The 27,253-nt window shown below is 39.7% G+C and overlaps 1 protein-coding gene across 2 annotated transcripts in view; it reads left to right on the top strand.

Moving 5' to 3' along the window:
- The window catches only part of LOC139382018 (calcium-activated potassium channel subunit alpha-1a-like), a 201,392-nt gene that overhangs the window by 133,240 nt on the left and 40,899 nt on the right, over positions 1–27,253 (top strand). For both annotated transcript variants that reach the window (XM_071125935.1, XM_071125934.1), the window contains exons 9-18: positions 570–661; positions 3,006–3,116; positions 3,669–3,774; positions 9,415–9,497; positions 9,776–9,845; positions 10,039–10,194; positions 10,519–10,628; positions 10,820–10,888; positions 11,966–12,052; positions 12,492–12,568. In XM_071125935.1, the coding sequence (XP_070982036.1) occupies positions 570–661; positions 3,006–3,116; positions 3,669–3,774; positions 9,415–9,497; positions 9,776–9,845; positions 10,039–10,194; positions 10,519–10,628; positions 10,820–10,888; positions 11,966–12,052; positions 12,492–12,568 (961 nt within the window). The remainder of the gene's footprint in view (positions 1–569; positions 662–3,005; positions 3,117–3,668; positions 3,775–9,414; positions 9,498–9,775; positions 9,846–10,038; positions 10,195–10,518; positions 10,629–10,819; positions 10,889–11,965; positions 12,053–12,491; positions 12,569–27,253) is intronic.

Raw genomic sequence — 27,253 nt, 5'->3', positions numbered from 1 at the left:
TCAAGTTGCCTGGATGTCCTTTCGGTGGTGTAACTTTCTTGATACACATGGGAAAATGTTATGTGTGAAAAACCCAGCAGCGTTGCAGTTCTTGACACAAACCAGTGGGCCTGGCACATACTACCACATAATACCCCGTTCAAAGGCACTTACATTTTTTATTTTGCCCATTCACCCTTAGAATGGCACACATACACAATACATGTTTTAATTGTCTCAAGGCTTATAAATCCATCTTTAACCTGTTTCCTCCTCTTCATCTACACTGATTGAAGTGGATTTAACACATGACATCAATAAGGATCATAGCTTTCACCTGGATTCACCTGGTCAGTCTGTCATGGAAAAAGCAGGTCTTCCTAATATTTTGTGCACTCAGTGTGTAACCTACCTTATCCAGAACAATACTTTTTTTTTTTTACATTTTCTATTCACACTTTTTTTCTCTCTTAATTTTTCTATAAAATAAATAATTTTACGGATATCTTTTAAGCAAAAATAGACGCACAGCTCTCTCTTTTGCGTATCTTTTTTTTAGTATTTTCTTCTGTCTCCTATCTTCTCCTTAGGCCATGTTTGCGAGCTACGTCCCTGAAATCATAGAGTTAATAGGAAACCGCAAGAAATATGGTGGTTCCTATAGTGCGGTTAATGGGAGAAAGTAAGTATTACTGGGAGGCTCTACTGCCTCTGCCGCAGTAGAACCATCCTCTGCATGCCCTTTTCTTTTTTCTGTTCCATGCATGTAGGCCATGTTTGCTCGCTACGTGCCAGAAATTGCTGCTCTCATCCTTAATCGGAAGAAATACGGAGGGAGTTATAACTCAACACGAGGCAGAAAGTAAGTCAAACAAATATACAAAACAAAAATGATTCTAAAAAGTGTGGTTTTGGTGTGAATACTCAAGTCCCCCTCTCCTAAAGTGGGGTACCAGTAATTATCCAGAAATGATTGATATTAATACTTTTATACATTTTGGGGTAAAAAGTCATACTGGTGACTAGAGAGCTTGGCCATGAAAGCTTACGCTATTGCTTTGTACTGGTATTTGTGTGCTAGCTGTCATTGCTTCTTATAATGAATACATGTTTTTTTGTGATGTGTCAAATGTATTATTTGCTATACTGTATGCTTGAGTGTTTTACTTGCTTATTTACTAGAACACTTACATGTTTGTGCCTGTGTTTTGTGTTTGCCAATCATATGCATCTTGCAACCCACCACTATCTTTTTTACAGTAAAGTCAAGACTTATTGCAGCTATAGCTGTAGTACCTTTACAGTATTTAAAAATACATTTTGAACATTATGTCTTATATATTGGTGACAGAGATGATGTCATAGAAAATTCTGCACAATAGCAAAAGAGTGTCCTAAGAAACTACAAGAAGGGATTACCTGCAGTTAAATAATCAGATATTTTAAATATAATTCTCTTCCAGATCATTTGAAATGCGGTTACCTTTTACATCTGCTTCGTCCACACATGATCTTGCATGTTCCTCGCATGCTTTTAGTTAGTTATCTTTTAGCCTTTTATATTTAGCCTTTCATTTCCTGTTTTTTCTCTTCTGGATTATGTATTTTTTGTCTGGTACCACCAGTTCATTTTATTTTTCCAAGCCCTGCTACATTCCTGGCCTTAATCTTCAGTCAGACCTACACCCTAAGGCCCAAACACATAATCAATGCATGGATCACACTGAAATTCAAGTTAAAAACATGTTTCTTAAGGTACAATAGGATTCTGCCCTAAATCCTGCTTCCACCCTCTGAACAAACTTTGATTTCTCTTGGCTCGCTTTTAGAATTTTGTTTTGTTTACTTTGTTCTGTTGATTTTTTTTACTTGGATTTAGTCCAGTCTCTATAACTTTGTTTTGGCCATTTATTCCCTCTTTCCTTCTGCATGCTGATGTATCTGTATTTCTGTTTCAAGTGATTCATATCCTTATGTCTCAGTTTTACTGTCAATGCATTTTAATACCTTTTCATCTACAAATATAAATATAGCATCTCTGTAAAAAAATAATAATAATAATATAAAGTAAATATGATACAATAATTAACAAATGTAATAATAATTATTTCACACGTACGAATTGGAAATTCATTTTTTGCATATCCCACTTCCACAGAGTGGGTTTTCCCTGGAGCAATTAGGGTTAAGTGCCTTGCTCAAGGGATTTTTCACCTAGTCGACTTAGGGAATTGAACCAATGACCTTCCAGTTTCTGGCCCAACACTCCCAACCGCTAGGCTATATGCAGTCCCAAACTCTAATAAGATACAATATTAAAGAGGTATTTCAAAACAATGTGCAGTATGTGAGTTGTCAGTATGTTGTCAGTATGTTTTCCAAACCAATTGGTTTGGAAAATGCCCTTCTTAAACCCATCCTGAGTTCATCTCACGATGAAGCGTTTTCTCACAATCCTGCATGTACTATCCTGTAGCAGGGATACAGTCTGTCGGAAAACTTCCCTCACGTGGAGGCAAGATGTCTCTAGCTAAAGATAAGCTCTTTCCTGGATTGTACAATGTAGTAATCACATCATAATCGCCAACAAAGGACACTCATCCTTTTTAATCTGTTACTGGGAATCCAGAACATGCTCAGCTCTGTGATCTCTCCTGTCCTTCAGGCACCACATAGGACTAAAGAGCTCTTACACCTGTTCACGTAAAAAATGGACTCCTGTTCATCACAGAACATGTACAAACCAGGGAGAATTATGTATTTTTGGGGGAAGTTAACAATGGGCTGACAGTGTTCATTTTCTACACAGAAACCACATTTTTGAGGTCCTTTTTTATTGACTATACTGTGGTGTGGACAAAACTTTTTTGTCAGATCCAACTTATAATTTCATTTTATTTTCAGAATCAAGAAGGAATGTGACACTGACATCTATCAGTAGTTTATCAGCGTCTTCATTTTGGCTGCAGCTTTTAGCAAACCATAGCTTAAATCTTATGACTATTCCTGGATCTTATTTCCTATAGGCACATCGTGGTCTGTGGTCATATAACACTTGAAAGTGTGTCCAACTTCCTTAAAGACTTCCTACACAAGGACAGGGATGATGTCAATGTAGAAATTGTTTTTCTCCATAAGTAAGTGTACCATGTTTTTTCCTTACACTTTACAGGCCAGTTTCCAGGACCCAGATTAAGCCTAGTCCTGGACTAAAAACCATACTCAATGGGAAATTGAAAGTGTGTTTAATTCCACGACTATGTTTAATCTGGGTCTGGAAAAATGGCCCCAAAACTCATAACAATACTGAGTGTTTCAGAGAAGGAAAGGTGATAGCAGCTCCCAAAAAATGACTCCCAACAACCTTTCGGGAACTGCCACCACCTTTCCTTTTTTTGGAATACTCAGACTCTACAATGACTATATCCTAAAAAGCACCCAGATCCATGGAAACCGTTGGTAGCGCTGGGCCTGCCCGGTACACCAGCACACTACTTATACATTAGAATAAATTACATTTCAAATACTACACAATAAATTTCACTTTGATTTGCTGAGGAGACGAGACCTCACTCAGCCCCCTAACATTAACACATAGGTCGCTCTCCTGTCTGTCCCAGTACTAAACCGAATCTTGAGGTGAAGTGGAGGCCCTGGTTAACATTAACAAACTCTACTTTGTGTCCCAGTATTTCCCCTAATCTTGAGCTGGAAGCCTTGTTTAAACGCCACTTCACCCAGGTGGAGTTCTACCAGGGATCTGTTCTCAACCCACATGACCTGGCCAGAGTCAAGGTAACTGGCCTGTTTTAATGAGTATTAACCTGACTTATTTCTTTCAGCTACTAATGGAGAAAAGGGCCTTGACAGTCCAACTCTTCAATAAGTTTTCCCGGTCCTTGTTGTATAAGAACATTTGGTCACACTTTACAATATGGTAACCTTTTATAATGCGTTTACAAGGGTATATATATATATATATATATATATATATATATATATATATATATATATATATATATATACTATCGTTCAAAAGTTTGGGGTCATGTAGAAATGTCCTTGTTTTTGAAAGAAAAGCAAATTTTTTGTCCATTAAAATAACATCAAATTGATCAGAAATACAGTGTAGACATTGTTAATGTTGTAAATGACTATTATAGCTGGAAACAGCTGATTTTAAAGGAATATCTACATAGGTGTTCAGAGGCCCATTATCAGCAACCATCACTCCTGTGTTCCAATGGCACGTTGTGTTAGCTAATCCAAGTTTATCATTTTAAAAGGCTAATTGATCATTAGAAAACCCTTTTGCAGTTACGTTAGCACAGCTGAAAACTGTTGTCCTGATTAAAGAAGCAATAAAACTGGCCTTCTGTAGACAAGTTGAGTATCTGGAGCATCTGCATTTGTGGGTTCGATTACAGGCTCAATATGGCCAGAAACAATGAACTTCCTTCTGAAACTCGTCAGCCTATTCTCATTCTGAGAAATGAAGGCTATTCCATGCGAGAAGTTGCAAAGAAACTGAAAATCTTGTACAACGCTGTGTACTACTCCTTTCACAGAACAGCGCAAACTGGCTCTAACCAGAATAGAAAGAGGAGTGGGAGGCCCCGGTGCACAACTGAGCAAGAGGACAAATACATTCCTCACAAGTCCTCAAATGGCCCGCAAAGCACCCAGTCTCAACGTCAACAGTGAAGAGGCGACTCCGGGATGCTGGCCTTCTAGGCAGAGTTGCAAAGAAAAAGCCATATCTCAGAGTGGCCAATAAAAATAAAAAATGAAGATGAGCAAAGAACACAGACAGAGGAACTCTGCCTAGTAGGTTTGTCAAAAAGTTTGGACACACCTATGTAACGGATGTGAAACGGCTAGCTTAGTTAGCGGTGCGCGCTAAATAGCGTTTCAATCGGTGACGTCACTTGCTCTGAGACCTTGAAGTAGTTCCCCTTGCTCTGCAAGGGCTGCGGCTTTTGTGGAGCGATGGGTAACGATGCTTCGTGGGTGTCAGTTGTTGATGTGTGCAGAAGGCCCCTGGTTCGCGCCCGGGTATGGGCGAGGGGACGGTCTAAAATTATACTGTTACACCTACTCGTTCAAGGGTTTTTCTTTATTTGTACTATTTTCAACATTGTAGAATAATAGTGAAGACATCAAAACTATGAAATAACACATATAGAATCCTGTAGTAACCAAAAAAGTGTTAAACAAATCCAAATATATTTAATATTTGATAGCCACCCTTTTCTTTGATGACAGCTTTGCACACTCTTGGCATTCTCTCAACCAGCTTCACCTGGAATGCTTTTCCAACAGTCTCGAAGAGTTCCCACATACAGTTGAAATCGGAAGTTTACATACACTAAGGTTGGAGTCATTAAAACTCGTTTTTCAACCACTCCACAAATTTTTAGTTTTGGCAATTTGGTTAGGACCACTACTTTTTCCAACAATTGTTTACAGGCAGATTATTTCACTTATAATTCACTGTATCACAAGTCCAGTGGGTCAGAAGTTTACATACAATAATTTTACTGTGACTTTAAACAGCTTGGAAAATTCCTGAAAATGATGTCATGGCTTTAGAAGCTTCTGATAGGCTAATGGACATCATTTGAGTCAATTGGCGGTTTACCTGTGGATGTATTTCAAGGCCTACCTTCAAACTCAGTGCCTCTTTGCTTGACATCATGGGAAAATCAAAAGAATCAGCCAAGACCTCCACAAGTCTGCTTCATCATTGGGAGCAATTTCTAAATGCCTGAAGGTACCACGTTCATCTGTACAAACAATAGTGCACACGTATAAACACCATGGGACCATGCAGCCGTCATACCGCTCAGGAAGGAGTCTGTCTCCTAGAGATGAACGTGCTTTGGTGCGAAAAGTGCAAATCAATCCCAGAACAACAGCAAAGGACCTTGTGAAGATGCTGGAGGAAGCAGGTGCAAAAGTATCTATATCCACAGTAAAACAAGTCCTATATCGACATAACCTGAAAGGCCGCTCAGCAAGGAAGAAGCCACTGCTCCAAATCCACCATTAAAAAAGCCAGACTATGGTTTGCAACTGCACATGGGTACAAAGATTGTACTTTTTGGAGAAATGTCTTCTGGTCTGACCATAATGACAATCGTTATGGTTGGAGGAAAAAGGGGGAGGCTTGCAAGTCGAAGAACACCATCCCAACCATGAAGCACGGGGGTGGCAGCATCATGTTGTGGGGGTGCTTTGCTGCAGGAGGGACTGGTGCACTGCACAAAACAGATGGTATCATGAGGTAGGAAAATGATGTGGATATATTGACGCAACATCTCAAGACATCAGTCAGTTAAAGCTTGGTCGCAAATGGGTCTTCCAAATGGACAATGACCCCAAGCATACTTCCAAAGTTATGGCTTACGGACAACAAAGTCAAGGTATTGGAGTGGCCATCACAAAGCCCTGACATCAATCTCATAGAACATTTGTGGGCAGAACTGAAAAAGCGTGTGAGCAAGGAGGCCTACAAACCTGACTCAGTTACACCAGCTCTGTCAGGAGGAATGGAACAAAATTCACCCAACGTATTGTGGGAAGCGTGTGGAAGGCTACCTGAAACGTTTGACCCAAGTAAAAAAAATTTAAAGGCAATGCTACCAAATACTAATTGAGTGTATGTAAACTTCTGACCCACTGGGAATGTGATGAAATGAATTAAATCATTTTAATCAATAAATCATTTTCTCTACTATTATTCAGACATTTCACAATCTTAAATTAAAGTGGGGATGCTAACTGACCTAAGACAGGGAATTTTTACTTGGATTAAATGTCAGGAATTGTGAAAAACTGAGTTTAAATGTATTTGGCTAAGGTGTATGTAAACTTCCGACTTCAACTCTGTGCTGAGCACTTGTTGGCTGCTTTTTCTTCACTCTGCCATCCAATTCATCCCAAATCACCTCAAATGGTCTTCTAGGCAGAGTTCCTCTGTTCGGTGTCTGTGTTCTTTTGCCCATCTTAATCGTTTATTTTTATTGGCCATTCTGAGTTATAGCTTTTTCTTTGCAACTCTGCCTAGAAGGCCAGCATCCCGGAGTCACCTTTTCACTGTTCAAATCAAAGTATATTTGTCACGTGCGCCGAATACCGTGAAATGCTTACTTACAGGCTCTAACCAACAGTGCAAAAAAAAGGTATAAGGTGAACAATCGGTAAGTAAAGAAATAAAAACAACAGTAAATAGACAGTGAAAAATAACAGTAGCGAGGCTATATACAGTAGCGAGGCTATAACAGTCGCAAGGCTATATACAGACACCGGTTAGTCAGGCTGTTTGAGGTAGTATGTACATGTAGATATGGATAAAGTGACTATGCATATATGATGGACAGAGAATAGCAGTAGCGTAAAAGAGGGGTTGGCAGGTGGCGGGTGGTGGGACACAATGCAGATAGCCCGGTTAGCCAATTTGTGGGAACACTGGTTGGTCGGGCCAATTGAGGTAGTATGTACGACTAAAGTGACTATGCATATAAGATTAACAGAGAATAGCAGCAGCGTAAAAGAGGGGTTGGGGGGACACACAATGCAAATAGTCTGGGTAACCATTTGGTTACCTGTTCAGGAGTCTTATGGCTTGGGGGTAAAAACTTTTGAGATGCCTTTTTGTCCCTGACTCCGGTACCGCTTGCCATGCGGTAGTAGAGAGAACAGTCTATGACAATTTTTAGGGCCTTCCTCTGACACCGCCTGGTGTAGAGGTCCTGGATGACAGGCAGTTTATCCCCAGTAATATACTGGGCCGTATGCACTACCCTCTATAGTGCCTTGCAGTCGGAGGCCGATCAATTGCCGTAGCAGGCAGTGAAGCAACCAGCAACCAGATGCTCTCGATGTTGCAGCTTTAGAACCGTTTGAGGATCTCAGGAACCATGCCAAATCTTTTTAGTTTCCTGATGGGGAATAGGCTTTGTCGTGCCCTCTTCACGACCGTCTTGGTGTGTTTGGACCATTCTAGTTTGTTGGTAATGTGGACACCAAGGAACTTGAAGCTCTCAACCTGCTCCACAACAGCCCCGTCGATGAGAATGGGGTGTGCTCGGTCCTCCTTTTCCTGTAGTCCACAATCATCTCCTCAGTCTTGCTTACTTCGAGGGATAGGTTGTTATTTTGTCACCACCTGGACAGGTCTCTGACCTCCTCCCTAACGGTTGTTGACGTTGAGACTGGTGTTTTGCGGGTATTATTTAATGAAGCTGCCATTTGAGGACCTTGTTTCTCAAACTAGACACTCTAATGTACTTGTCCTCTTGCTCAGTTGTGCACTCCCACTCCTCTTTCTATTCTGGTTAGAGCCAGTTTTCTCTGTTCTGTGAAGGGAGTAGTACACAGCATTGTATTTCAAAAGGTTTTTGTAATCATCAATTAGCTTTTTAAAATGATTAACTTGGATTAGCTAGTACAATGTGCCATTGGAACACAGGATTGATGGTTGCTGATAATGGGCCTCTGTACGCCTATGTAGATATTCCATAAAGAAATCAGTTGTTTCCAGCTACAATAGTCATTTACAACATTAACAATGTTTACACTGTATTTCTGACCAATTTGATGTTATTTTAATGGACAAAATTTTTTGCTTTTCTTTAAAAAAACTGGACTTTTCTAAGTGACCCCAAACCTTTGAACGGTATTGTGTATATTGTATTTTTTACTGTCAAACATTCATTGAGACATAATTTAGAAGCCAGGTAAGTTATTGGCTGTGCCTGAAATCTGTGCTGCTTACTACACATTAAAACGGCATAATATGAACAAATATTACTACATTAGAAGGTCTGTTTCTAGTAAAATCGAATGCAGTAAGCAACAAATATCAGCATCCTAGGCTCATCCATACTGAGAATGCATATTATTACCGTCATTCGCTCATTTTGGGTACAGCGTGAAACCATATCTGATTATCAGCTGTTGTCAAACACACGTGGGTCTCGAAAGACTAATCTCTTCCTCAATAGTGTGCAGTGAATTTTACTAGATGAAAAGCCAACATGAGTATGACATCCTGGCATTTAAAGCATACAACATTTTGGGAATTTCACATAGTATAACATTTTATATTTTCGTAAAACCCACAATGCCAACTATTTTTAGTATGGGTATTCGGACACAGCTATTGATATCTATAAAGGGTAAATATACTTTGACTGAAGTTAGAAATTAACGCACGGTGACGTACAATGCTGTTCATAGCTCTGAGTGAATGCAGTTATGATTTCTAGTGTCTCTACAGATGGAGCACCTGGGTGGTTGGCATCAGTCTAATGTCCTAAGTCTATCTGCCTCCCAAATGCCACCATATTCCCCTACGTACAGTAGTGCACGACTTTTGACCAGTGTCTGTATAGAGTCAGGTCTTATGTTTCTGTCATCTCCCGCCCTCAGATAGAGTCAGCAGACGCCTGTTTGATCCTAGCTAATAAATACTGTGCAGACCCTGATGCTGAGGATGCCTCCAACATCATGAGGTACAGAAACAACTTAACCAAGCTGTGTTGTATAACTGTGTATTGGAAATATGGAAATGTATTCTGATATACAAAAGTTATTCCATTTTCTATCACCTTGATAAATTACGCAAGTACAGTATGCTTGAGAGCACGTGAAAATGTATTCTGGAGAAATGCATTGATAATACATACCAATGTCTAACCTCAAGTTCCCTAAGCAAGAAACCTGTGTTACTACTACTGTGTCCTAGATTTGTTAGATGGGTCTTAAGTTGTTTCTTGTAACAATATTTCAGGGTGATATCCATCAAGAACTACCACCCCAAAATCCGAATCATTACCCAGATGTTGCAGTACCACAACAAGGTGTGTACAGTACAAACCCTTCAGAGTGCTACTTATTACACTGTGTCATTGAACTCCAACGGAGGCAGGCGAACATGAATTCTCTACTGATGCTCTTCCTGCACCTCCCTTGTATAGAAGGGTTGCAAAATTCAGGAAATGTATGAGAATTTTAGAACCTTAATCTCGCTCCACCTTTCCTGTGTGTCCCCAGGCCCACCTTTTGAACATTCCCAGTTGGAACTGGAAGGAGGGTGACGATGCCATTTGCCTGGCTGAGCTGAAGCTGGGCTTCATAGCACAGAGCTGTCTGGCTCAGGGCCTGTCCACCATGCTGGCCAACCTCTTCTCCATGAGATCCTTCATCAAGGTACTCGTTAGGGAGAGCCAAAAAGACTGTAATCGTTAGGTCGTCCGTTTAAATCCGTCTCGAAGGACCAGGAAGAGCCAGAGATATTGAACTAACATTATTCTACTTTTCCACAGCCTTTAGTACAGTAATGTTCACACGTTGTCTGACTGGATTTGCATTTTCAGAATACTTGTCTTATATTTAAGTATACACCATACAGTACAGACACTCTTAAAGTGTTATTTGCTTTATGGTCACTTTGTTAACCTTTGTGCGAGTGAAATATGTTCATGATAAAATACTGTACCTTTGCAAGCCATGTTTTATCTGTCATTGTTTCAGATTGAAGAGGACACGTGGCAGAAGTATTATCTGGAAGGAGTAGCCAATGAAATGTACACTGAGTATCTGTCTAGTGCCTTTGTGGGCTTATCCTTCCCGACCATTTGTGAGTAAGTATGACCCTCTTTTCTGAAGTACCCTACTATATCAAGTATATTCTCTCTCCCCCTCTATCTTTTTATTTTTCCTCTCTCTCATCCCTCTCCCTCCTTTTCTTTCTCTACGTCTGTCTGTCTGTCTCTCTCCTACTCATCCCTTTGATTGTGTATAAATATTTCTGATTTTGAATGCTCCTCTCTAGACTCTGCTATGTGAAGTTGAAGCTGCTACTGATTGCTATCGAGTACAAGTCTGATATAAGGGAAAGCAGGTAAAGTTCACTGTGTTGTACATTGCCAATTGTACAATGTGATGTTTGTCAGAAATTGTATTGTAAAAATAATGTTGAACCAAGTCATATGTAGCACAGTACAGGATGTCCATTTTCCAGATCTTTACATGCAAACCTCAATATCCAGACTACAATGACAATACAGCTGTCCTGACTGTGATCTATTGTAATGGATTTCAACTTCAACTTAATACACAGTACTCATCACTAATTGACACAGATAGTTTACAAAGTTTGACAAAGAAAGTGGTATGCCCCCGACATCCATATTCTTTATTTTTTACCTTCAATACTTTCAAACACACCCACAGTCATCCATGTCGCATTTGTTATTCAGATTTGTATTCATATTTATAGTTGGATGTTTCCACCATTCCATTTCAGATTACTGTTTGATGTGTATGCAGGTGTGAAATTATGCAATTAACTTTTATTACAGCATGGCTGGTGTTCTTGGCCAAATTACTGTCACAGTCTCAGTGGAAAAGAAACATCAATGACTACTTTCCATCTAAAATCATTGCCATGTACTATTTTAACCTAATTACTGAGGATTGATGTGGCGTGTATGTTCCTCTTAAAGAGCCAGTGCTTGTTTACTGAACCATCAGGTTCATACAAATGGCCTGATCGCCCCAAATCTGTTTGTGCTGTTTGTACACAAACAGTTCTGGGGTGATCTGGCTAGTTAGTATACAAGCATCTTCCCAGCTGACAAAGCTGGTTGAAATGGTGTCATTACAACCTGTTTTGGCCACTGGTTTAGCTCTGAGGATTCTCATATTGTCCCTTCCATTATCTATAGGTGGAGGTTCTCTAATCATTACTTGTCACTGTTTAATTATCATTGGGTGATGGCAGCCATTGTATAATACCAGTGACACCTGCATTTGTTTTTAGCTTGATTCCCAGGAACTACAGTACCTCACCAACCCGTGTTTGTCCGAAAGGCGTACCTTGTGTACCATTCCTTGTGATTAGTGCATTAGGATGTTAAATGTAACAGAAAGATTCTCCTCATTGACGACCATGTATATTTGTTTGTATTGACAACAGCACCCTCATCAACCCTGGGAACCATGTGAAGATGCAGGAAGGAACCCTGGGGTTCTTTATCGCCAGCGATGCCAAAGAAGTAAAGAGGTATGTAAATGTTTCGAGTTTCAAGTTTTAATGTCACATGCACAAGTACAGTGAAATGCCTTTCTAGCAAGCTTTAAACCCAGCAATGCAGTAATCAATAACAGTGTAATACTAAAAATAACAAGGTCGAACAAAAACACATGAGATAGAAAAATAAGAAATAAGAAGAACACGATGAGGTAAGTAAGTATAGTATATACAGGGTCAGTTCCAGTACCATATTTCCAATGTGCAGGGATAGTGGAGTGATGGAGGTAAATATGTACAGGGGTAAGGTGACTAGGCATCAGGATAAAATGTACTGCAAATGTAGGAAAATGTACCTAATTGCCTCTGTTAGAAGAGACAGAAAGCCTACAAATACAGTTTGATATCAAACTACTGTATGTTCAATTACTCTTGGACTTGCTGATGATTTAATACTGTGCTGTTTTCTTAGGGCACTTTTTTACTGCAAAGCTTGTCACGATGACATCACAGATCCCAAAAGGATAAAGAAATGTGGATGCAAACGATGTAAGTATTTATTTACTGTTCTTTAATTAATAACAATATTTATTGAGCTTTGTCTTTAATGCACAGGCATATTTTAATATGCATATACTGTATAAAACTGTGCCTTACGCCTCGATCACACCTACTTTGTTGTTGTGCAAAATGGTACGCAGCATCCTCTGGATATGTGGCAAACAAAATTTCAACATTCAATCTCTGATACCGTTTCTGTTAAGCCGTCTACGCATACAGTTTGACCCATACAGTTTGACACATACAGTTTGACACATACAGTTTGACACATACAGTTTGACCCATACAGTTTGACACATACAGTTTGACCCATACAGTTTGACCCATACAGTTTGACCCATACAGTTTGACCCATACAGTTTGACACATACAGTTTGACACATACAGTTTGACACATACAGTTTGACACATACAGTTTGACACATACACTTTGACACATACAGTTTGACACATACAGTTTGACACATACAGTTTGACACATACACTTTGACACATACAGCTTGTCCCATACAGTTTGACACATACAGTTTGACACATACAGTTTGACACATACAGTTTGACCCATACAGTTTGACACATACAGTTTGACACATACAGTTTGACACATACAGTTTGACACATACAGTTTGACCCATACAGTTTGACACATACAGTTTGACACATACAGTTTGACACATACACTTTGACACATACAGTTTGACACATACACTTTGACACATACAGTTTGACACATACAGTTTGACACATACAGTTTGACACATACAGTTTGACACATACACTTTGACACATACAGCTTGTCCCATACAGTTTGACACATACAGTTTGACACATACAGTTTGACACATACAGTTTGTCCCATACAGTTTGACAGATACAGTTTGACACATACAGTTTGACACATACACTTTGACACATACACTTTGACACATACAGTTTGTCCCATACAGTTTGACATATACACTTTGACACATACAGTTTGACCCATACAGTTTGACCCATACAGCTTGTCCCATACAGTTTGACACATACAGTTTGACACATACAGTTTGACACATACAGTTTGACCCATACAGTTTGACACATACAGTTTGACACATACAGTTTGACACATACACTTTGACACATACAGTTTGACACATACACTTTGACACATACACTTTGACACATACACTTTGACCCATACACTTTGACACATACACTTTGACGCATACATTCAATAAATCCAACGTATTCACCACACAGAACGCACTGCAACTGTAAGGAATAGGTGGCCATTTGGGTCGCATATTTATTCATATTTAATGTAGCACTCAATAAAGAGAATGAGGATATAGAAACATATAGCCTGGTCCCAGATCTGTCATGTTTGGCATTACAATGACTATAGAAGTTGGCAAAACAATCTGAACAGATCTGGGACCAGTCATGACAACAACAAAAACAGTGTGATCTGTCTTAAATCTGTTTTTATTTTCTCCTTTCAAGATTTCAAACAGGCTTCTTCTATATTGTGCCTTGTTTAAAGAGGCTTGTCTCATATAACTTTGATGACCATATCTACTGACGCTAATGATGTATTCTCTTTCTGCTGCCTTGGAACATGAAACAATGTTTTAACTGTTCACGTATAGTGCTCTATTGTGAGTAATATAGGTGCCCTACCCCTACCCTCCGTAGTACAGCCTGCTACCCTTGAGTTCGATCTTTTTTGTTATTGTTGAGTGTACTGCACATGTTGCATGTGGCGATGGTGGACACTTCTGCCTGCATCCTTCACGTTCACTCACATCATTTGCATGCTATACTCTCAGGTCAAGGAGAACACAAAAAACGTGATGATTGGTAGATTTGTCGACCCTATACATTAGGGTAGATACCCGTCAACCTTAAGTATTTGATGAAGCCAAATATACAAATATACGAGTCCAATTACATAACAATTATTTTTTCCTGTGGTACAAGAGAAAAAAAGACTGTGCTAGTTAGTACCAATTATATATATTTCTTAGTCCCTGTAAGGAACCCTTTTTTGGCCTTTTTACATCAGTTCTTCGAATAACTCTTGGTATAACCATATGTATAGTTCTTAATTACATTGACAGAATCAGAGGATTCTTCATTACACTGTTCAACATTTTCTAGCTACTGGTTGCAGTGAAAATTCAGTAAATATTCAAAAAGTTACTGTATTTTTAGAGCTTGTTTCAGGTATTATTGCTGTAAGGGACAGTTTGCTGCTTTATTCTGATTTACTTTGGAGTGAACCAAAGATGGCGCCGAAGAACATGGTTGACGTTTTACATTCTCCCAACCAAATGGGCTGTTATGATAGTTTTTTGAGGTTTGTGTAACTTATTGTTTTTACTTATTGTGTACATAATGTTGGTGCTACTGTCCCTTCTGACCGAAAATAACTTCTGGGCATGAGAACAGTGATTACTCACCGCGGACTGGAAGAAACTTTTTCCTTTAACGAGTCCGACGAGAAGGATATCTTGCTTTCACTGGAACAGGCCCAGATCCTCGCCTCCTTCTGAGAGTCCGTAGGTGAGTGAGTAAACCCCCACTGTCATCCGTGCTTCTTGCTAACGTGCAATCATTGGAAAATAAAATTGATGACCTACGATTAAGATTATCCTACCAACGGGACATCAAAAACTGTAACATCTTATGTTTTACGTGACGTGACTGAACGACGATACGGATAATATAGAGCTGGCTGGATTTTCCATGCACCTGCAGAACAGAGATGCTACCTCTGGTAAGACGAGGGGTGGGGGTGTGTGTCTATTTGTCAATAACAGCTGGTGCGCAATGTCTAATATTAAAGAAGTCTTAAAGAAGTACCTTATGATAAGCTGTAGACCACACTATCTACCAAGAGAGTTCTCATCTATATTATTCGTAGCCGTCTATTTACCACCACAGAACGAAGCTGGCAATAAGACCGCTCTCAACCAACTCTATAAGGCCGTAAGCAAAGAAGAAAATGCTCACACAGAAGCGGTGCTACTAGTGGCCGGGGACTTTAATGCAGGCAAACTTTTGCCAAATTTTTTGGGCCAAATTTTTACCAGCATGTCATATGTGCAACCAGAGGGAAAAAAAATCGTAGACCACCTTTACTCCACACACAGAGATGCATACAAAGCTCTCCCCCGCACTTCATTTGGCAAATCTTACCATAATTCTATCCTCCTGATTCCTGCTTACAAGCAACATCTAAAGCGGGTGTACCAATGACCAGTGACTCGCACAATACGGAAGTGGTCAGATGACGCGGATGCTACACTACAGGACTGTTTTGCTAGCACAGACTGGAATATGTTCCGGGATTCATCCAATGGCATTGAGGAGTACACCATCTCAGTCATCGGCTTCATCAATAAGTGCATCGACGACGTCGTTCCCATAGTGACTTTACGTACATATCTGAACCAGAAGCCATGGATTACAGGCAACATCCGCATTGAGCTAAAGGCTAGAGCTGCCGCTTTCAAGGAGTGGGAGATTAATCCAGACGCTTATAAGGAATCCCGCTATAAGTAAATCCCGCTATGTAAAATGTCATGTAAAGAGTTCCGGAAACACAGGTTTTTAAATGTAAAATATGAAAACACAGATTTTCACATGATTTCACATGTGAAATGTCACGTGACATGTGTTCCAAAAACACAATTTCAGATCATTTCAAATGTCAAATGTCACGTGAAGTGTTCCAAAAACCCGTTTTCACATGTGAAATGTCACGTGAAGTGTTCCAAAAACACGTTTTCACATGTGAAGTGTTTCAAAAACACCTTTCAACATGATTTCACAAAATTAGCTTGCCATTCCTCACTTTAAACGTATAGGATACTTGTTTAGGTGTGCTTTTGGGACAAACTGTAAAATCAAAAGTCCTGTAATTTTATAGTAAGTTACCAGCTACGGAGTTGTGATGAAAATAGTGGGAACAACTTTTTTTGTATTTCTTCAGCTGAAATTTATACAACGAACTGTATTCGGGAAGTGCACAGAAATTCAAATTAAGATTATTTGGGAATTTGATTCACTTTTTGAATTGACCTTAACAGTCGTTAGCACACTTTGGACGCAACCATAACCAAAGAACACAAACGAAAAAGTAGCAGTGCTTAGGGACACTTGACATTAAGGCCTAGATTCAATCAGATCAAGCATATTGGTGATCCCAAGCTGTATCACAACCGGCCGTGATTGGGAGTCCCATAGGGCGGCGCACAATTGGCATCCAGGTTTGGCCAGTGTAGGCCGTCATTGTAAATAAGAATTTGTTCTTAACTGACTTGCCTAGTTAAATAAAGGTAAAATAAATATGGCGGTGTTGGAGTTTTGTGGTCATGTGGTCATTGTCACAAAGCCACACCCATCCTAATCACGTTAGAATTTCATAATGAGAAAGTGTAGGCTATATAGAAATAATGAAACTCAAATCAAAATTAAAAATTAAATTTCTATCAGCCTAATTGAGCTGTAGATCACATAGCACAGTCCGGTGTTCCAACCTGCTCTGTGCAGCCAATTGTAATGTCCTCTTTAGGTATAAGGCCGGGAACTGCTTGGGGATTTGACAGCTCTAATGCAGTTCTACCTCCGACACTGCCAAAACAACCACTATTCAGGTGGCCATTAGTGCAGATCTTATAGAATCTAGCACTGTGTGCATAAATGCTCTTGGCACTTGTCCTTGCAACCTTTTGGTCTGGAGTGCATTAATGTCTCTGGAGGGCCACCAGATGGTTACTTGTGAACATGAACATATCTCCACACACTATTAAATATGAAAGTATGTATGGTTACAGTACAATGTTGTTCCCTGGTGTACAAAAAGGGTACATGTGCAGAGAATCTAGTACAATGGTACATTTTTCTACCCAATATATTCAATATGGTACTGCATTAGTAACCATGTGGGAGGTGGGAATTTACCAATTGTGAAGTCGGAAATACCAGCTTCAGGTGCATTCAGGTGCTTTAAAGTCATTGGGAAACTGCAATTGGCTAAATGGCCACATTTGACCACTCCCCCAAATATGCTAATGAGGCCCAACCAGTACTTTTCCACCACACAGTGATTGATGGGTAAAACATTACAAAATACAATTACAAACTTCCATGAAGATCAATGTTACAAAAATAATCTACGAAATACTTGTGTTTTGAAATGTATTTTATTGAAATACATGTAGTTTTTATTTTAAAATACAAAAATACATTCACAAGTATGTACAGCAACAGCATTCTCAGTAACGGTTACAGAACCATTTTACTTGATATGATATGTTGTTGTTTATCTACCTTAGTTGAATGCACTGACTGTAAGTCACTCTAGATAGGAGTGTCTGCTAAATTACAAAATGTAATGTATGTGAAAATGAACCAAAATGAACTGCAAAGCACACTGGGTATTATTATTACTATTATTGGCCTTATTTTGGGGTAATCTCTAGATGGGACACAGTTTAACCTAATTATCCTAACCTGCTACGTTAATTCAATTAACCTGATACGTACATTTTCCAAAACCTGCTATGAAAAGTCCATTTCGACAAAAGCTGTATCCCTTCTCGACCGAACCTTGTTTTGTGGCGGAGCTCATTAGAATAATACTCAGCATCTTTTGCAATTGTACATGTTTACATACACAATTATATTTAGTTCATGTAGCAGATGGTCTTATTCCACCATAGTGCCATCAGAATTCTGATACCAATGCAGGGTGAAAGGTGGCCACAAAATGGTGAACCACTATAAAAAAAAATGGTATAGAAAAGTGTTTTATATTTTCAAAATACGAATTACAGCACTCGAAAGTATGTTGTTACCTAATACATTGGAGTATACTTCAGCCCAGTGTAATAGAAAATACTCAGAAGTAATTGAAATACATACTTCAAATACATGTAACAGAAATACTGCACATCTCTGCCCCCACTTATATTTTAAAGTGTAATAATGATTGTACCTTATATCCAAAATATAAACTGTACCATGTGAGTTTATATGTGTACCTTTGACTTTTTGTACGCCAAGGAACAACACTGTACCTTAACCATACCCTTATTTTTTGAGTGTGTTAATATATGTAGGTCGTCATCGTAAATAAGAATTTGTTGTTAACTAACTTGCCTAGTTAAATAAAAAATGTTATAAAAATATGTTCCAAGTAATGAGTATGACCCTGCTGGCACTGCAGAAACATCGATGCACTCCCTACCAAGAGGTTGCAAGTTAAAATCCACAAATGTATACTGTAGTGTCCTTAAGCCCTGCATAGTTTTATGTTGATGTTACGCTGGTGTTGATAATTGTACAATTATTTATTTGATTCTGGGCAGCTTTTCCCAAATGTGTTCACAGTACAAAATTATACAAGATGTTACAGTAATTGAAATCAGAATATAGCTGCATACTGTCATTTTATAGAAATAACACTGAAGTTGTTGTGCATGTTTACTTTATTTGTACTGCAACTTTAGGCAACATGCAGAAATTTATTATTGGCAATAAATATATAGCCAATCTCTGCAGTATACTGTCCTTTAACATAACACCTTCATTTAGCTGTAAAATACAGTAACTAGTTTTAGATTTACCGTATTTTAGACAAAACCTATAGAAGACCATAACACAACATTCTGAGAACGTCCTAAAAACATCATTGGGGTCATCCCTGAAACAAACTGGGAACTAGACAAAAGCTGCAGGGGACCATGCCTTTTAAAGTATTCTAAATGGCATTTGACATATAGGCTTTCACTTGTGCTCAAATGTTGTCACGTGTAATTAATGGTATCACATGTTGAAATGTTGCATCCCCGTGATGTATTTCTTTTCACATGATCATGTTTTCACGTGCTCAAATGTTGTCACGTGTAGTGTAATGGTATATATGTTGAAATGTTGCATCCTCATGTTGTCACATTTATTTCACATGAAATCGTGTTTTCACATGTGCTCACGTGTAGTTTCATGTTCTCACATGTTGAAATTTTGCATCCCCATGTTGTCACATTTATTTCACATTCATTTCATATGAGATCATGTTCTCACATGTTGTCATGTGTATTTTTATGTTGTCACATTACTTCACATTAAATCACAAGTGATCACAACGGATCCCGCGATCACATGTTAAATTCATGTGTTTTTTCCGTAAGGGTTAAGGTTACTGTGCATTTTCCAGTAACTTAATGGCAGTTGGTCACCAGGTACTGTAGTTCATGTTTATTTTTCAATATTTTTCTGTCAGCCTGCTTCAAGTAGTTATTGTAAAATTCACAGGAAAATTCACTCTCACTGACCTGATGGTGTGACAGGAAGGTCTGTTTGCGGCCAGGTGAGATCCCAAGTGTGTTCACCACAAAGAATGCTTAGCAGATGTCAACTGATATTACGCTATCTTGTAATCAGAAAAGTCCAGGTAAAGTACAGTAAGTTACTGACAGCTGGTTGACAGTTACAGTGCCAGTCAAAAGTTTGGACACCTAGTCATTCAAAGGTTTTTCTTTATTTGTGCTATTGTCTACATTGCAGAATAATAGTGAAGACATCAACATTATGAAATAGCTCATATGGAATCATGTAGTAACCAAAAAAGTGTTAAACAAATCAAAATATATTTAATATATTGGATTCTTCAAAGTAGCCACCCTTACCCTGATGACAGCTTTGCACACTCTTGACATATTTTTTATTTTTATTATTATTATTATTTTTATTTCACCTTTATTTAACCAGGTAGGCTAGTTGAGAACAAGTTCTCATTTACAACTGCGACCTGGCCAAGATAAAGCAAAGCAGTGCAACACAAACAACAACACAGAGTTACACATGGAATAAACAAACATACAGTCAATAATACAATACACACAGTGTATGCAAATGAGGTAGGATAACTTCTTATGGAGGTGGTCCCTGTACAGGGACCGCTCAGCGGAAATTTCAGAGCGCCACCTATAGTACTTTACTTAGTACTCGATAAATCTCAAACTTTCATAAAAATACACATGCAAGGTACTGAATTAAAGCTACACTCGTTGTGAATCTAGCCACCAAGTCAGATTTGTAAAATGCTTTTCGGCGAAAGCATGAGAAGCTATTATCTGATAGCATGCACCCCCCAAAATACCAGCACGACACGTAAACAACAGATTTTGCGGTAGCCGGCGCTACCCAAAACGCAGAAATAAAATATAAAACATTCATTACCTTGGACGAGCTTCTTTGTTGGCACTCCTATATGTCCCATAAACATCACAATTGGGTCTTTTTCCCGATTAAATCCGTCATTGTATACCCAAAATGTCATTTGCTGAAGGCCAGTCTGATGCTGCAAAAAGTCCATTTACAAGACGCAACGTCACTTTTTAAAATTACAAAAGTCGCCTATAAACTTTTACAAATCACTTCAAACGACTTTTCTAAACCAACTTTAGGTATTAATAAACGTTAATGATGTATCAAATTGATCACGGGGCGATCTGTATTCGATAGCAGCAAGTCTGGAAATCATCGTCCATTTTTTCAGTTTCACAACATACTGTGGTGCGCCTCAAGAAAGGAGGGGTCTATTCGTGTTGTAACCAAGGATAAATGATTCAGATATTGATAGCAATGGCGACATCGTGTGGCAGCTGTAGGCGTTTACAGGGGATTTGCATATATTTTCTGTCGTCTTAAACAATACATTGAATGGTGGACGAATATTTTGTTTTTGTTTTTGGTAAACAGTTTTCCCTGGGATTTTTAGTCCTAAACACGTTCTGTTATAGCCACAGACCCGATTTAACCAGTTTTAGAGACTTCAGAGTGTTTTCTATACACACATACTTATCATATGCATATACTATATTCCTGGCATGAGTAGCAGGACTTTGAAATGTTGCGCGATTTTTAACAAAAAGCTGCGAAAATTCGCATCATCCATAACAGGATAAGGGGGGTGAGGCAATAAATAGGCCATAGTGGAGAAATTATTACAGTATGGCAAATTAAACACTGGGGTGATAGATGTGCAGAAGATGAGTGTGCAAGTATCGGTACTGGGGTGCAAAGGAGCAAAATAAGTAACAATATGGTGATGAGGTAGTTGGGTGGGCTATTTACAGATTGGCTATGTAAAGGTGCAGTGATCTGTGAGCTGCTTTGACAGCTGGTGCTTAAAGCTAGTGAGGGAGATATGAGTCTCCAGCTTCAGTGATTTTTGCAGTTCGAAGCGAGGGCCAGCCAACGAGAGCATACAGGTCGCCGTGGTGGGTAGTATATGGGGCTTTGGTGACAAAACGGATGGCACTGTGATAGACTGCATCCAATTTGCTGAGTAGAGTGTTGGAGGCTATTTTGTAAATGACATCGCCGAAGTCAAGGATCGGTAGGACAGTCAGTTTTACGAGGGTATGTTTGGCAGCATGAGTGAAGGATGCTTTGTTGTGAATTAGAAACCAAACCAAACACCTAGGTATTTGTAGATGTCAACATATTCTAAGTCAGAACCGTTCAGAGTAGTGATGCTGGACGGGTGGGTAGGTGTGGGCAGCAATCGATTGAAGAGCATGCATTTAGTTTTGCCTGCATTTAAGAGCAGTTGGAGGCCACAGAAGGAGAGTTGTATGGCATTGAAACTCGTCTGGAGGTTTGTTAACACAGTGTCCAAAGAAGGGACAGAAGTATACAGAATGGTGTCGTCTGCGTAGAGGTGGATCAGAGAATCACCAGCAGTAAGAGCGACATCATTGATGTATACAGAGAAAATAGTTGTTCCGAGGATTGAACCCTGTGTCACCCCCATAGAGGGGGAGGTCCGGACAACAGGCCCTCCGATTTGACACACTGAACTCAGAGAAGTAGTTGGTGAACCAGGAGAGGCAGTCAACCAGGAGAGGCAGTCATTCTCTCAACCAGCTTCATGAGGAATGCTTTTCCAACAGTCTTGATAGAGTTCCCACATATACTGAACAATTGTTTGCTGCTTTTCCTTCACTCTGAGGTCCAACTCATCCCAAACCATCTCAATTGGGTTGAGGTCGGGTGATTGTGGAGGCCAGGTCATCTGATGCAGCACTCCATCACTCTCCTTCTTGATCTAATAGCCCTTGCACAGCCTGGAGGTGTGTTTTGGGTCATTGTCCTGTTGAAAAACAAATGATAGTCTCACTAAGCACGAACCAGATTGATTGGATGATGTATTTCTGCAGAATGCTGTGGTAGCCATGCTGGTTAAGTGTGCCTAGAATTCTAAATAAATCACAGATAGCGTCACCACAAAAGCCTCCCCACACAATCACACCTCCTCGTCCATGCTTCACGGTGGGAATCACACATGCAGAGATCATCCGTTCACCTACTCTGCGTCTCACAAAGACACAGCAGTTGGAATCAGAAATCAAAATTTGAACTCATCAGACCAAAGGACAGATTTCCACCGGTCTAATGTCCATTGCTATTGTTCCTTTATCCAAGCAAGTCTCTTCTTCTTATTGGTGTCTTTCAGTAGTGTTTTCTTTGCAGCAATTTGACCATGAAGCCCTGATTCACGAAGTCTCCTCTGAACTGTTGATGTTGAGATGTCTGTTACTTGAACTCTGTGAAGCATTTATTTAGGCTGCAATTTGAAGTGCAGTTAACTCTAATGAACTTGTCCTCTGCAGCAGAGGTAACTCTTTGTCTTCCTTTCCTGTGGCGGTCCTCATGAGAGCCAGTTTCATCATAGGGCTTGATGTTTTTTGTGACTGCACTTGAAGAAACTTTCAAATTTCTTGAAATGTTCGCGGATTGACTGACCTTCATGTCTTAAAGTAATGATGGACTGTCATTTGTCTTTGGTTATTTGAGCTGTTCTTGCCATATTATGAACTTGGTATTTTACCGAATAGGGTTATCTTCTGTAAACCACTACTACCTTGTCACAACACAACTGATTGGCTCAAACGCATTAAGAAGGAAAGAAATTCCACCAATTAACTTTTAACAAGGCACACCTGCTAATTGAAATACATTCCAGGTTCCAGGCACCTCATGAAGCTGGTTGAGAGAATGCCAAGAGTGTGCAAAGCTGTCATCAAGGCAAATGGTGGCTGCTTTGAAGAATCTCAAATATAAAATATATTTTGATTTGCTTAACAATTTTTTTTGGTTACTACATGATATGTCATTCCATAGTTTTGATGTCTTCACTATTATTCTACAATGTAGAAAATAGTAAAAATAAAGAAAACCCCCGGAATGAGTAAAAATTAGAGTAACTTTTTAACAGTGTAGTGCTTCATGGCATAAAGGCATTCATGTTGGGGGGAAAGAACATGATGGTTCTTCACAACCATCACAGCAGTAAAGAACCCTTCCTGAAATGCAAAAAAAAATGTTACGCTTATCACCCTCACACCTGACAAAGAACCCCTCAATAACCTTTTTTTAGAGTGTGATGTTTACATGATACATGATACATATTTGACTTCTGTAGAAAAATAATCAGTTCTACTGCAACTAACCACCAGATGTCCTCCAAACTCTATAAACTAGTAATGATTACAACAACCTACCATTTGAAATCTGAAAGTGCCATTTTTTTCTACCCAAAAGTCACTACACCTTCACTTTTTACAAATCCAACAAAGTGAACCCAATTCTTTCCCATTGAGGCCAAACCAGCACCCAGTCCCATCCTCTTACGTGTGTACTGTACTGTATGTGGCTAACATCTCATCCAGTGGCTACATCATGTGAACTTTTCTGAGGATCTATGTCAAGATGACAAAGATATACTGTAGCGTTATAGCTTTTGGCATAACATTGAGATTCCACAGTCCTGCTTTGCTTGGGTTGTCAAATGCTTACAGTTCATGTTCATCACAAAACCAGCAAACTGTTTTATTTAAACCTTTAGGCTGCATACTATATCATGTGATATACCTTTGGTGTAACTGTGATACTATAACTGTGTATAACTGTGATACACTACACAACGAATACAGTAGCCCATCCACTCACCTTTTATATGCAAGTATTGAGTACAGTGTATTTCACCTCAGGGCATCTATCATCCATGACCTTGAGTGTCATCATTGACCCTTTGATATTTACATCCACTAGTCTCAGAAGATAGCTACTGACTGAAGTTAGCATCAATGAATGTTTTCAAACTAAAGCCCACAATAGGATTTAGCTACATTGGTCAGTTTTAGATTATAGAATAGTAGTACCAGTCAGCGATGTGGTAGTTCGAGTCTGACTCCCCAGCTACTCCCTTCCCAAGTATTCCCTAGCCCCATCCTCCTTCCTAGGTACAGAATAACCTTGTGTTGCCATTAACCTGCTGCCTTTCCTCTCCTCCTCTCATCCTGCCATCCAACCAACCAACCACCCTACCGTCCCATGACTGTAGCCAAGATGTCCGTCTACAAGAGAATGATGCTGGCATGTTGTTTTGATTGCGGCCATTCAGAGTGTGACTGCTCTTGCATGTCAGCCAATGTGCATCATGATAGTAACACGAAGGACACCCTTCAGCAACGTGGCTTCCCTCTCTCTCCTGTCTCTCTTAATGATTGCTCAACCACTTTAAGTGCCTGTAAGTTGTCAACGTGACACAGCATGTGTTATCCATGTTCGTGATGTTCACTGTATGTATGTTCATGTGGTACAAAGTCTGGCTCGTTTGTTTTCTGTATGGTTTAAAAGGAATCGATAGTTTAAATATGGCACTTTAGTTAGCTACTGGCGTAATTGTTGATGTTGTTGGATATTCGTGTTATGATTTTAGGTATTGTGTAGTGTCTTTGTCCTGCTACTAGTGAAGATGGTAGTTGTCTTCTAGAGCATGCTATGTTAGTCTAGCGTGTGTTGTGCTGGTGTTTCTTCATAGTTTGTGTTTTGGTTTTACTTTAGCGTCAGATAATTTACGGCTTTATTGTTGTTGTTTTAAAAATGTGTAATTTATATGGATTCTTTTAAGATGGGTATGAAATGATGTATCATTATTTTATTGAATTATGAAATGTTTTTAGTTGGTTACAGTACATCTCTTACATTTGAATAAGCTGAGTTTATTGACAAAATGTTAAATAATATTTAGATATTTTGGATGGACATAACCAATTCTCCTTGCCTTTATTATTTGGACATTGTTGAAGGGTTTCATAATGCTGTGGCCTATGTGGTACATTTACTAGTGACCTGGATCACTCATCACTGAGGTGCTTTAAGAGCCGGGGCTGTAAGACACACAACCCACCCTGCCAAGAAACAAGCCCCTACAGACAGGGACACTGACATGGAGCCAAGGGAGCTTTGTCTCTGGTAACTCAGGCCCCTACAGACAGAGATACAGACATGGAGCCAAGGGAGCTTTGTTCCTGATAACTCAGGCATTTTATATCTCTCTGAGGTGTCGGCGCATGACATCATCACTCGACACTAGTGCATGTTGTTGTTTGTGTCGGGGGAAAATAAGTCCTGAGAAGAGCAGAATATGCAATGTGTTACATGTTATTTTGATATATTAAGTCAGTCCAAATTTGTTTAAGCAAACGTATTTTAATCAAAAGCAGATCTCCAGCACATAGTTACATCTCTGGGGCTATCCTCTCCCCTCCAGCTGCATCATGTCTTCCAGGGCTGTTGTGGATGTGACCAGTTGACTAGCTGTAGTCTGGCTGCATGGATAAGATAGCAGAGAATACTCCAGAGTCGCTGTCTACACGGTGTGCGGCATGCTGAGGGCAGGGACTTACGCGGGCTGACATGGAAATTATGTTTGCATTTTCTTTTTTTTTTGAGTGCTACCGGTTGTCATGAAACTCAGGGTGACAGTTCCTAACCACTAGGCAACCCAGAGCACCCTTGCTCCCCCTCTCTCCTCCTTTCTCTCTCCTTTCCTCTCCCTCACTTCCTTTCTCCCCATCTCTCTCTCTCCTTCTCTCCTCCCCCAGGGCCCCCTCTCTCCTCCTCTCTCTCTCCCTTCCTCTCCCTCTCTTCTCTCCCTCTTTCCCCATTTCTCGGTCCCTCTCGCCCCCCCCCCCCCCCCCCCCTCGCTGGGGGACAGATGCTAGTCTCTTAGTCCTGTGCCGGCCGATCGCAGGCGACAGATGCCAGGACCAGCATGCTCCCTGGTTGAACATGTCCTGTCACAGTCCTGCCTTTAGCCCAAAGCCTGACCTTTATATTGTACTATACAGGAATGGGAATTCAATGCGTAAGGTACTTATGAACATGTACTTTCTCTGGGTCCAAAAGCCGAATCACTGACTCACAGAAAGTAACTTCCATGCATCCAGATGTTCCCAGGCAATCCTGTGGAACCGGGGATATCCCTACCGGGGAGTAGGGAAAACCTTTCCTTTGTAAATGTAGACCATTCTGCTATAGGCCTCTGTCATCAATGTATGCTGTACTGTATATGCAGTAACTACAACTACGTTGCGCTGTAACAATACGGTTTATCATTTTAAGTTAACCATTCATAATTTCAGCTTGCTGACGGCATCACCGCAAATCATTGAAACATTCTTCTTTTTCTTCATATTTTTTTATATTTTCCATTGCTTTGTCTATATGGTCTTCAAGGCACACCACAGTTCAGTGGTGTCTTAAAGAGATTCAACCCAACAGCGGCTTTCTAACCAACATTGTATCCTTCAGTTTTAACCTGTATTA

This window comes from Oncorhynchus clarkii, chromosome 23 (genome assembly GCF_045791955.1).
Source record: "Oncorhynchus clarkii lewisi isolate Uvic-CL-2024 chromosome 23, UVic_Ocla_1.0, whole genome shotgun sequence".
Lineage (NCBI taxonomy): Eukaryota > Metazoa > Chordata > Actinopteri > Salmoniformes > Salmonidae > Oncorhynchus > Oncorhynchus clarkii.
This window is presented reverse-complemented; position numbering and strand designations above follow the sequence as displayed.